General features: G+C 37.9%; 1 protein-coding gene across 3 annotated transcripts in view; it reads right to left on the bottom strand.

The window, feature by feature from the left end:
* Positions 1-11,448, bottom strand: part of tup (LIM1_Isl and LIM2_Isl domain-containing protein tup) — a 112,475-nt gene extending 101,027 nt beyond the window's left edge. For all 3 annotated transcript variants that reach the window (XM_070092437.1, XM_070092438.1, XM_070092439.1), the window contains exon 1: positions 11,323-11,448. In XM_070092437.1, coding sequence (XP_069948538.1) covers positions 11,323-11,341 — 19 coding nt within the window. In that variant the 5' untranslated portion in view covers positions 11,342-11,448. The remainder of the gene's footprint in view (positions 1-11,322) is intronic.
* Between the last annotated feature and the right edge of the window lie 2,865 nt (positions 11,449-14,313).

Raw genomic sequence — 14,313 nt, 5'->3', positions numbered from 1 at the left:
TCTTGCATAATTATGGACTAAAAAACTTGAAAAATAAATAATTATAATTATTATTACTATTCAACACTTTTATAATGTGTTATCTGAAAGCTTTGTAATGAGTGGACAAACATGGCTCACATACGACACTCGTGAACTCTGCAGTTTTTTTGTTTCTATTTTCACAAATCCTGCCTGGGGGCAGGCATTTTCCGTTCACTGCCTGTTCAACCAGGTTGTTGCTATTAGTAAGCCCGCTTAACCACATAGCCATCACAGCCTGATTGACATGGCACGTTATTAAGATGTCTACAATTGTTTCGGCTGTATTTCTGTCTGGTGGTAGCAGGATGTTGACAGTGTTCTCTTATTGTGCCCGCGGCGCCCCTGCCTTCCTTACTTCTCACTTCCAGTACATTATTATGAGTGTGTGCATTTGGGATTAGACCCTCAAATATCTTTCACTATTATTAAGTTCTTATATATTATGAGGTATAGAGTTTTCTTCGTTCTAAAGAGTATATCCCAAGTACTTTGAGGTGTTACCAGTATTTCAAGTGTCATCATTACCTTTGTTCCTTTAGTTTTTGAAAGTACTCACTTTCCATCCTGTTATATTTCTGGTCTTCGTGGAACTGCCTTACTGGTATCCCTAAATAGCAGGTCATCTGACATTATTACTCTATGCGCAAGTCTTTCACATGTTCCTTTCGTTCCATATGGTGCTCCTGTGTTTTGGATCCTGTGCTCCTTTAAAGTCCCTCATTCTTTCTGTCACTGAGCAGTTAGGATTTACACGTCATGTTATTTTCTATTATTCACTGGAAGACTTTGTTAATATTTGCCTGGAATTTTTCTTCTACCGAAGCGGCTTTCATGTTTATTTGGTATCTTCCGCAAAGGATGTTGTGAAATTGTGACTAATGTTTTAATCAATGTTTGTTATGATGATGAAAAACAGGAAAGGAAATAGGACAGTGCCTTAGGGTACTAAACTTTTTATTTTGTTAACACTCGATTTAGCTTTGTTTGCCACTTCTTTTTGTCTTCTCTTCGTTCGAAAACTGAATATCCATTGTCCTGCTTTTCCTGTTATGTATATTGATTATATTTTATGGTTATCACACAATGATCGCATTTATCAAATGTAGACTACGTCTGTTGTCGCTTTCTTCCAAAACCTCCGTGATTCTGTCATAATCTAGCAATTGTAAGAAGCACGATCTTCCCGGTCTAAATCCATGTTGACTAGGGTGGTGCGGGGTCATGCTTTTCATAAAACTAGTAATTTGACATCTCACCGCCGTTTCAAAGACTTTTATAATGTGTGATGTTAGCGCTACTAGTCTGTGAATTTTAGCCGGAACTCTACTGCCTCGTCTGTGCTGCCTTCTGTGTGTAGAGGAACTATATCTTCATTCTTTAAAACCTCTGGATTTTCGCCTCGATCTAAACTCTTTCTCCGAAGAATTTTTTGTGCTCGTTCTAGTAGTATTTGACGCTTTAAAAATTCCCACGAACCAGACCTCGGTGCTGCAAATGTGGGCATGTTTTCTGTATTTTATTTTTTGTATTCTGATGGATTTCTATTTACGTGAGATATATGATTTGTTGGGTGAGCAGAGGCGCTGAAAAATCTCTCCCACAGACACTCATCTCTCCTGCCATTTAATGGATTACTGAACACTGAATTACTGGCATTACAAGAATCTGATCATTTCTTTCTCGTCATCGGTTCGTAAATCTCCCGTGAGTAGCGGACTAATTCTAGAGATGGTTTTTACTTGCATCTCGCGTATTTGTAGAAATAATTAAGACACCCATTTTCTGAACGGCTTTTTGTTCCCTTCGTGTTTCTTGCGTCTGGTGTGAATGGTGTTTCCGCTACATTATCCTTAATATCTCGGTCTAAATTGCTTTCTCTTTATTGTAACTTTGTCATTGTTAAGCAATTCGATAAGTCTATCTTCTCGTATGACTAGTACGAGAACTAGACATAAATACTTACAAAAGCGAAGTAAAGATACGTATTCTCCACTTAATTTATTCATGACTGTAAAATGGAAGCCATTTAAAGGTTTTGCACTCTGGTAGGATTGTTGATTTTTATTTTGTCTCTTAACCATGTAAAATGAGAGGAAATTTTATCAAATTCTCACTGCATACACTATACACATTATTTCCAACTTAATTCTGAACAGTCCTTAATGCTGCAACATTTCTTTATTCCATATAGAGTAGGCCTGGTCCGAGACCGGGCCGCGGAGGCGATGATTCCCAGGACCATTAGGAGATATAACAAATATTTGGAGTCTCGGAACACTGGTTAAACGGGAAGCAGACGCAAGACGGGGAGGGGGGCATACACAGCAGTCAGCGGCGGACCCAGGCTATCAACGGTTAACCACGGCTGTTAACCACGAACCACGACTCCCAACTACGGACCACGATTTACTCTCACAACTCAAAATATCAACGAACAACTCACATATTTACACAGGTTTCCTAAAATAAAATTAACTCAGAGAGAGATATCACCAAAAAAATAAAATAAAAAATAGACCTTCAAAACTCCCATCCTATAGACGACAGGATGGGGAATGTTATCCTGGTAGACAATATCGCTGCAAATTGTTTTATAACCGTTATCAATAACCATCTATCACTGTTTTCCCTCAAAAAAACATCAAGATAACATGAGTGTATATCATGGCCAAGTTTTATACGATAATTGAATATTCCTCCGGAAAGATTAGGGGGAAAATATTCCTACATCGAGAACAAATTAAATATTGCTAAAGAGAGGACATATAAAACGTCCATTTAACGAGAACACGAGAAATAGTAATAGAGGGGGGGGGGAAGATAACCAAAATATTCCTCTATAAAGGATAGCCGAAAAATTCCTCTATGCAAGACAGGGAAAAATATTACTTTAAGCAGAATATTCAAAATATTTCTCCTAAAGCCAATCACGATATTCCTCAAGGAATAATAGTTTAAATATCCCTGTAAGCTCGAAAGTCAAAATATCCCTCTAACAGAACACCAAAAATATGGATGAGAATATCCAAAATATTTGATATTACCAGGACAAATAAAACGTTTTAATTACAAGGCCGTCAGAATATTCCTTTGAGCAGGATAGCTATAATATTACCCCTACCATGATAACTATAATATTACTCCAACCATGATAACTATAATATTACTCCAACCATGATAACTATAATATTACTCCAACCATGATAACTATAATATTACTCCAACCATGATAACTATAATATTACTCTAGCCATGATAACTATATTACTCTAGCCATGATAACTATACTATTACTCCAACCATAACTATAATATTACTCCAACCATGATAACTATAACATTACTCCAACCATGATAACTATAACATTACTCCAACCATGATAACTATAACATTACTCCAACCATGATAACTATAACATTACTCCAACCATGATAACTATAACATTACTCCAACCATAATAACTATAACATTACTCCAACCATGATAACTATAACATTACTCCAACCATGATAACTATAACATTACTCCAACCATAATAACTATAACATTACTCCAACCATGATAACTATAATATTACTCCAACCATAACTATAATATTACTCCAACCATGATAACTATAACATTACTCCAACCATGATAACTATAACATTACTCCAACCATGATAACTATAATATTACTCCAACCATGATAACTATAACATTACTCCAACCATGATAACTATAACATTACTCCAACCATGATAACTATAATATTACTCCAACCATGATAACTATAAAATTACTCCAACCATGATAACTATAATATTACTCCAACCATGATAACTATAACATTACTCCAACCATGATAACTATAACATTACTCCAACCATGATAACTATAATATTACTCCAACCATGATAACTATAACATTACTCCAACCATGATAACTATAATATTACTCCAACCATGATAACTATAACATTACTCCAACCATGATAACTATAACATTACTCCAACCATGATAACTATAATATTACTCCAACCATGATAACTATAACATTACTCCAACCATGATAACTATAATATTACTCCAACCATGATAACTATAACATTACTCCAACCATGATAACTATAACATTACTCCAACCATGATAACTATAACATTACTCCAACCATGATAACTATAATATTACTCCAACCATGATAACTATAATATTACTCCAACCATGATAACTATAACATTACTCCAACCATGATAACTATAACATTACTCCAACCATGATAACTATAATATTACTCCAACCATGATAACTATAACATTACTCCAACCATGATAACTATAACATTACTCCAACCATGATAACTATAATATTACTCCAACCATGATAACTATAATATTACTCCAACCATGATAACTATAACATTACTCCAACCATGATAACTATAACATTACTCCAACCATGATAACTATAATATTACTCCAACCATGATAACTATAACATTACTCCAACCATGATAACTATAATATTACTCCAACCATGATAACTATAACATTACTCCAACCATGATAACTATAATATTACTCCAACCATGATAACTATAATATTACTCCAACCATGATAACTATAATATTACTCCAACCATGATAACTATAATATTACTCCAACCATGATAACTATAACATTACTCCAACCATGATAACTATAATATTACTCCAACCATGATAACTATAATATTACTCCAACCATAACTATAATATTACTCCAACCATGATAACTATAATATTACTCCAACCATAACTATAACATTACTCCAACCATGATAACTATAATATTACTCCAACCATAACTATAATATTACTCCAACCATGATAACTATAATATTACTCCAACCATAACTATAATATTACTCCAACCATGATAACTATAATATTACTCCAACCATGATAACTATAATATTACTCCAACCATAACTATAATATTACTCCAACCATGATAACTATAATATTACTCCAACCATGATAACTATAATATTACTCCAACCATGATAACTATAATATTACTCCAACCATAACTATAATATTACTCCAACCATGATAACTATAATATTACTCCAACCATGATAACTATAATATTACTCCAACCATGATAACTATAACATTACTCCAACCATGATAACTATAATATTACTCCAACCATGATAACTATAACATTACTCCAACCATGATAACTATAACATTACTCCAACCATGATAACTATAATATTACTCCAACCATGATAACTATAACATTACTCCAACCATGATAACTATAATATTACTCCAACCATAACTATAATATTACTCCAACCATGATAACTATAACATTACTCCAACCATGATAACTATAATATTACTCCAACCATAACTATAATATTACTCCAACCATGATAACTATAACATTACTCCAACCATGATAACTATAACATTACTCCAACCATGATAACTATAATATTACTCTAACCATGATAACTATAACATTACTCCAACCATGATAACTATAATATTACTCCAACCATGATAACTATAATATTACTCCAACCATAACTATAATATTACTCCAACCATGATAACTATAACATTACTCCAACCATGATAACTATAACATTACTCCAACCATGATAACTATAATATTACTCCAACCATGATAACTATAACATTACTCCAACCATGATAACTATAATATTACTCCAACCATGATAACTATAATATTACTCCAACCATGATAACTATAATATTACTCCAACCATGATAACTATAACATTACTCCAACCATGATAACTATAATATTACTCCAACCATGATAACTATAACATTACTCCAACCATGATAACTATAACATTACTCCAACCATGATAACTATAATATTACTCCAACCATAACTATAATATTACTCCAACCATGATAACTATAACATTACTCCAACCATGATAACTATAACATTACTCCAACCATGATAACTATAATATTACTCCAACTTTGATAATCCAAATATTCCTCAAACCATGACTGCCAAAATATTTCGTAGTAGAAGAAACTTCAGATATTCCTCAGAGAAGATCATACAGTCTTATGGGAGGAAATAAATCCGAATTATTTCCAAATTATATATATATATATTCCTCGATTCAAGATTTTGAAAAAAAAAAGAAATCTTTAAACCTGAATCGGAAAAGTAATCCACAACTTAGGATAACGAAGTCAAAACAGATAAAATATTCAATGAGGTCGAATAATCAAATTATCCCCCGAGGCAGGATAACCAAGATATTCCATAGGCAGAATAAATTATCCAAATTTATTCCACTCCGGAACGGTAGGGCGAGAGAGTTACCCAGAAAGAATATGCATAAATAATATATATATATATATATATATATATATATATATATATATATATATATATATATATATATATATATATATATATATATATATATATATATATATATATATATATATATATATATATATATATATATATATATATATATCCCAAAAAGAACAAAAGATCGTAATATTCCTCACTGGACGATATAAGATTGTACGATATTCCTTAGTGGGCGAAGATAAAATAAAATTGGGCAGTATTGAACAAGACACAATTCCGGACTGGAACAATACATAAATAACCCGCACATTGGCGAAAGAAGCTTATGACGACGTTTCGGTCCGACTTGAACCATGGACTAGTCAATGGTCCAAGTCGGACTGAAACGTCGTCATAAGCTTTCGCCCATGTGCGGGTTATTTTGTGTATTGGATAATATTCCTCAGCAGACGGTATTATAGCAATAACCCTCCGGGAGAATACTTCTCAAACGACGGTACAGATACGAAATTATTTCTCACAAGCATTATGAGCAGTTGAGTATTTCTCAGAGATGATAAGCGATATATATCAGCGGACTATGTGACCTATATATTTGTTGGACAGTGTAAGCGATGGTATAAATATATGTAGGATAATATGAACTATATAATATTTCTTGGTAGACAATGTTAATATACTTCTTTCAGAACAATAAAAAAGAGATGTATTTCTCAGTGAACGATATGTTTCTCATGGAACAATATAAGCGATAAAATATTTCTCAGCTGATAATGTAATATAGAATTATTATTATTATTATTATTATTATTATTATTATTATTATTATTATTATTATTTTATTATTATTATTATTATTATTAAAACTTCCCCTTCTCTGAGGAAGGAGAAAGGGCAGTTCCAATTCCTCGGATCAAGAGATCTTTGAAATAACATCAGAAGTTAAAGAAAATTAAATCACAGTGGGCTTAGGAATTTTTAAAGCCACTGAGTTATCGCAGGTTATCTTGGGTTATCCCAGGTTATCCTAGGTTAAGTCTACTGTATATATATATATATATATATATATATATATATATATATATATATATATATATATATATATATATATATATATATATATATATTATATCTTATCTTAACGTTTGCACTGGGTTTACAGTCAATAATGGAAAACAGTCTTGTGGAGTGGGAGTGAAGAACAGTTCAACGATGTATGGAACGGGAAATTAGTTGGGGACTCCGATGGATTAACGAAATGGTTAACGAAGGCCACGCCACAGCGGTTACCGAACCAGTCCGGTGCCGAGGATAGCAAAACCACGTTTGTGTTGGGAAACCCGCAGCGCTGAGATGAAATAACCTGCTATGCTGAGGTGAACTGACCGACGAAGCTGAGGTGAACTAACCCACAAAGCCGCGATTTAAAAAAATGAACACGTCAGCGCTAAAAACCCAGAGGATGCAGGTGAATGAACGCTTACAACACCAACGGATCACTCATAACGTGGCAGAGTGAGACGCAAATGACAAGGCCTGACCCACGCGCCTAACATTCACCTCACGCAGGGGATACAACACACTCACGCAGACCTCACAGAACGACCTTTTTACCGCGACAGTCTCGCTCCGTGTAGAGCTTCATTAGAAGGGCGAAACGTGCTTTTCTCTATCCCCAACAACAAAAAAAATGTTTCTACAATGTTTCTCTACGTCACTAGCGTCGGCAACGAGGCATTCTGGATGCTCCATCTCACGGCAGATTAAACGCCCCGTGACCCAGGTGACGCTTCACCTGTCGTGATAAAACAGGATGCTGCAGCCTGACACTCACACTACCTCCTCAGTAATCTATCACGCAATAAAAGTTTTCAATAAAGATAACAATAATTGTAACATGCGATACTACTACCATTACTATTACCAGTACTTCCGCTACACCTCCTTCACAACCACTAATATTACTACTAAGAATAATAATAAATATAATAATAAAAATAATTAGAAAAATAAATTAAAATTACAACAGTAAAAATAATAAATTAAAATTACAATAGTAGTAATAATAATAATAATAAATTAAAATGACAATAATAATAATAAAAACAGTAATAATAATAATAATAATATTATTATTATTATTATTATTTAGCGCATTATAATTAGCTAAACTTAGTTATACTTAGGTAAGTCCATGATAATAACTGCACTCACCTAACCTAACCTTGTCTATCCCGGTGTTCACGTGGGTCAGAAGGGATGGTCTTAAGAATGATTAAAGCTTTTATGTTGTTGCTGGGTAACTCGCTCTATGTTTCACCAAATTACAGAGCATCCCACACGGGTAATTCTCAGATCTCGGCGACTTTGACATCAGCGGTTACCGGTATTAATAAATGAATTTATAATAAATATGTCTAATGTACGCTTACGTGTATTTCTAAACCAATTTGTTGGTATCTGTTACCAAGCTTTTATACCTCACACACACACATACACTATATATATATATATATATATATATATATATATATATATATATATATATATATATATATATATATATATATATATATATATATATATTACACTAATCACTTTCCGTAATACACTTAGTACCGCTATAACGAGTTTTAAATTAATTATTTTTCCTAGGTTAAAAACTGCGCTTAAATCCAAGACTACCGGATTACTTAATATTACACCCAGTTAACATTATTTCAACGTGCCTGTGTAGCGTCCCGAGCTGTGACTCACCTGTGGTTAACGAGTCATTAAGATTTATCTTTATATAAATACAATACCGACAGACTGTGGGGGATATTTATACGTAGATTCAATGCATTTATTGAGCGAAACGTTTCGTCACTAATGGCTTCAATGTAGGAGGTTAAAAAAGCCACCAGTGGCGAAACATCATCAGTAAGTTATCTTGTGTAGTGTCAACTGGTGTTTCTTTATGGAGTTGTTATGTCGGTCTCAGTGAATCTTACAGGAGTGGGTCACCCTAGTATCACAGGCATGGGCCATCCTAGCGAATCTCACAGGCATGGGTCACCCTAGTATCACAGGCATGGGTCACCTTAGTATTATAGGCACGGGTTACCCTAGTAACACAGGCATGGGTCACCCTAGTAACACAGGCATGGGTCACCCTAGTATTACAGGCATGGATCACCCAAGCATTACAGGCATGGGTCACCCTAGTGTTACAGGCATAGGTCACCCTAGTATTACAGGCATAGGTCACCCTAGTATCATGGGCACGGGTTACCCTAGTATCACAAGCAAGGGTCACCCTAGTATCACAGGCATGGGTCACCCTAGTATCACAAGCATGGGTCACCCTATCACAGGCATGGGTCACCCTAGTGAGTCTTGCAAGCATGGGTCACTTTAGTATCACAGGCAGGACTCGTAACAACATTCCTTTGGCTCTGAGACAAATTGTTTTTATTTCCAGTTAGATGCCGTCAGCGAGTCTTGTTGTGTGTTGTTATTAAGTCAAGATCTTGTCGCGAGTGTCTGAGATGCTGCTTTGTGGGGGTGGTTCAGTGGTTGATTGGTGGCGATTATGTGGCTGAATGTTGGTGGTTGAGTGGTTTTTTTGGTGGTGATTGTTGATTCCCTTCCCATATCAGGCTGAAGAGGCTGAATTTGCACTCTCTGGAAAGACGTAGAATTAGGGAATGGGGATATGTGATGAAAGTGCGTAAATGAACAATTGGATTAAATAAAGGAGACAAAAATAATGTGCTGAAAATAACCAAGAAAAAATCACAGAACGGGATTCAGGTTGGAGAAATTTAGATTTAGAGAGGATATAGGAAAGTGCTTAGTTTACCACTGAGACATTGAAGCGAGAACTTTAGATAATTTTAAAACAATAGGTTTGACAGGTACTTGTGTGGGTGTTTGACGTGCCTAGCATGGGCCAGTAGGCCTACTGCAGTGTTCCTCCATTTTTGTGTTCTAGGTTTGTGGTGGTAGCGTAGTTGGCGGTGTGTGGTTGGTTGGTGGTGCTCTCGTTGTTGCGTGATGGTTGTGTGGCTGGTCTGTTTGTTTTGTGGCTGGTTAGTGGTGGTTGGTTTGTGGTAGTTGTATGGGTGGTTGTGGCAATTTGTGATAGCCGTAGTAGCTTGTGAGTTTTAGTTATGGTAGTTCATGATAGTTGTAGTTGTGGTAGTAATTAATGCCTGTGGTAGTACCTTGTAGCGGCTGTTGATGTGTTTGTGGTGGTTGTGGCGGTAGATGATAGTTGCGATAGCTGGTGATGGTAGTTGATGGTGGTTGCAGTGGTAGTTCATGACAGTTTTAATTGTAGTAGTTTGTCGTGCTTTTAGACGTGATGTTGTAGTTATGGTAGTTTGTGGAGAGTAGTTTCATTAGTCTACAGAGGTTGTAGTTGTAATGACTGTAATTGTGGAAGTTGACCGTGTGGTAGTTTGTGGAGGTTATAGCTATGGTGACTGCAGTTGTGGTAATTTGTACTGGTTACAGTTGTGGTATATTGTGGCGATTACAGTTGTGGTAGTTGATTGTGATTGTTGCGGCTGTAGCAGTTCTGGTTGTAGTCGCGATAACTAATAGTGGCTGTGGTGGTAGTTGTAATGGTGATAGTTTATGGTTTTTGTTGTAGTTGTAATGGTAGTTGTGGTCGCAGTTGTGATGGTTGTCGTTGAAGTTACGGTAGTTGGTGGTGGTGGAATAATCGTTTACAAGATGTCAGCAACACCGACCTCATAATTAACGAACTCCTTGTTCCTTCGCTCGTTTATCACAGCTAACTTCCAAACGCGTATTTCGTTCGTGCACAGCTGGAACTAACGAGAAATTACATTGATACGAGTAACGAACGCACCAACGAAACGATCAGCCAGAATTTTCCACACTACGAAGGGGATTACAAACTGCAGGAAGCGGTCCGAGGAAGTTCGGTCACGGACCTTACCTTTGATGGTCTCCGTCATAGCGGCGGGAAAGTGCCTACACTCCAGCAGAATGGCCAGCGGAAATTTCTCAACACTTCACTAAATCACACACAGAGTCAACCTCTAAATAGGCAGCGCCAAGGAACACTGACGCCCAGCGCTTCCAGACCGCCTGTCACAGCGGGGAATACGAAGCCCCACCTCCCCGCACACCCATTGGTCTTCCCCGCGCATGTCTCACTGCGAACTCATCAATGGGAAGCCAGAACATCTTCCCAACCAGCCAATGGGGATTCGAGGGCGTCGCTGGGCTCTGCCACTCAGGGAGAATAGCGCAAAAGGGCCACAAATGTCTGGTTACCATCAAAGTGAGGCGGCCAAGAAGAGGTTGTGCGGGAGGCAGACATTAATGTACCCTGAAAATAGAAGAAAGAAAATTGTGTCCCTCAATATTTGAACTATGTATCGTTCTAGGGCAGCTCCGCCGTCTCCTCTTACGCTCTACATATTTTTTTTTCTTTTCGAGGCTACGTATTGTTATTATACCAACTGTTGAAGATGATGGCAACCAATCCCGGAGTTGCTGAAGTCTCTTACAAATACTGCCACATAACCAACCACACCTTCCTCCTATCTTATACATATATATATATATATATATATATATATATATATATATATATATATATATATATAAAATGTATATACGGTATGCATATACATAGGGTTACCACCTCTGGTTATGTGTTGATGGGAACTCACAAGCGGAAGAGAAAAAAGTCTTCATATAAATGGATTCATTTCTCTCGCTGGTTTCTACTGGGTATTCTTTTAAATATTTTTTTTTAGATTTTTTTTAAGTATTCTTTTCAAATATTCTTTAAAGTATTCTTTCACCCACCACATGGCTTGTCACATGGATCACACACGGGTTGCCACTGGAGGATCACACAAGGGTTACCACTGGAGGATCACACAAGGGTTACCACTGGAGGATCACACAAGGGTTACCACTGGAGGATCACACAAGGGTTACCACTGGAGGATCACAAGGGTTACCACTGGAGGATCACACAAGGGTTACCACTGGAGGATCACACAAGGGTTACCACTGGAGGATCACACAAGGGTTACCACTGGAGGATCACACAAGGGTTACTACTGGAGGATCACACAAGGGTTACTACTGGAGGATCACACACTGGTTACCACTGGAGGATCACACAAGGGTTACTACTGGAGGATCACACACGGGTGCCACCGGAGGATCACACACGGGTTACCACTGGAGGATCACACACGGGTTACCACTGGAGGATCACACAAGGGTTACCACTGGAGGATCACACAAGGGTTACCACTGGAGGATCACACAAGGATTACTACTGGAGGATCACACAGGGATTACCACTGGAGGATCACACAAGGGTTACCACTGGAGGATCACAAACGGATTACCACTAGAGAATCACACGGGTTGCCACTGGAGGATCACACACGGGTTACCACTGGAGGATCACAAACGGATTACCACTGGAGGATCACATGGGTTGCCACTGGAGGATCACAAACGGATTACCACTGGAGGATCACACAAGGGTTACTACTGGAGGATCACACACGGGTTATCACTGGAGGATCACACACGGGTTGCCACCGGAGGATCACACACGGGTTACCACTGGAGGAACTCACACGGGTTACCACTGGAGGAACTCACACGGGCTACTACTGGAGGATCACACGGGTTACCACTGGAGGAACTCACACGAGTTACCACTAGAGTAACTCATACGAGTTACCACCGGAAGAACTCACACGGGTTACCACTGGAGGATCACACAAGGATTACCACTGGGGAATCACACAGGAGTTACTACTGGAGATCACACACGGGTTGCCACTGGAGGATCACACACGGGTTACCACTGGCGGATCACACAAGGGTTACTACTGGAGGATCACACACGGGTTACCACTGGAGGATCACACACGGGTTGCCACCTGAGGATCACACATGGGTTACCACTGGAGGAACTCACACGGGTTACCACTGGAGGAACTCACACGGGCTACTACTGGAGGATCACACGGGTTACCACTGGAGGAACTCACACGAGTTACCGCTAGAGTAACTCATACGAGTTACCACCGGAAGAGCTCACACGGGTTACCACTGGAGGATCACACAAGGATTATCACTGGGGAATCACACAGGAGTTACCACTGGAGATCACGCAAGGGTTACCTGGAGGATCACACAAGGGTTACCACTGGAGATCACACAAGGGTTACCACTGGAGATCACACAAGGGTTACCACTGGAGGATCACACACGAGTTACCACTGAATTAAATCACGTGGGTCTCCACTGGAGGAAGCCACACTTGTGTTACTGACGAATTTGAGCTTCTAAACATCTTCCTTGTTTAGCATTCAGCGCTGCCAGCCTCGAGCCCAGGCTGCCTAAGGGACCTGAAATTCTTCGTGACAGTGCTCGCCGACGATTTTAATTTCGGAAGTGCCAGCGAAATGGAAAAAAAAAAAAACTGCACTAACCTTGACTGTTTAACACAATACAAGACTTTTCAGACTGACTTCGGAAATTTTTAAACAGACTGCAGCATCAGTCTCTGAACAATCGGGCTGCAAGTCACTTACACAGTAGGAGTGGAGAGACTTCAGACAGCGAATGAAGTACGGAGGAGAGAGCCTCCACTGCACCTTGCTCCTTATGACCCGCACCGGTTCAGCTCGTATTGCAGACGTTTCACCAACCAGTGGCTTTATCAGTACAATACAAGGGCATAATGTGAATAAAGTAGTATATACAAAAGATGAGGTAATCCGTCCCCTAGCCTTGGAGGTGGTGGAGAGCGCCGTAGTCTTGAAGACTGGTTACAGCCACTGGTTAGCGAAACATCTACAAATAAAGATACCCAGATGCTACACATGTATTTAATTCTTCGTCTAAGCGAGAATTGTTAGAATAACCTTAGTATTAGCCGGTA

The sequence above is a fragment of the Cherax quadricarinatus genome, chromosome 39 (genome assembly GCF_038502225.1).
Source record: "Cherax quadricarinatus isolate ZL_2023a chromosome 39, ASM3850222v1, whole genome shotgun sequence".
NCBI classification, from domain to species: domain Eukaryota; kingdom Metazoa; phylum Arthropoda; class Malacostraca; order Decapoda; family Parastacidae; genus Cherax; species Cherax quadricarinatus.
The sequence above is the reverse complement of the archived record's forward strand: the minus strand, read 5'-3'. Positions and strand labels throughout refer to the sequence as shown.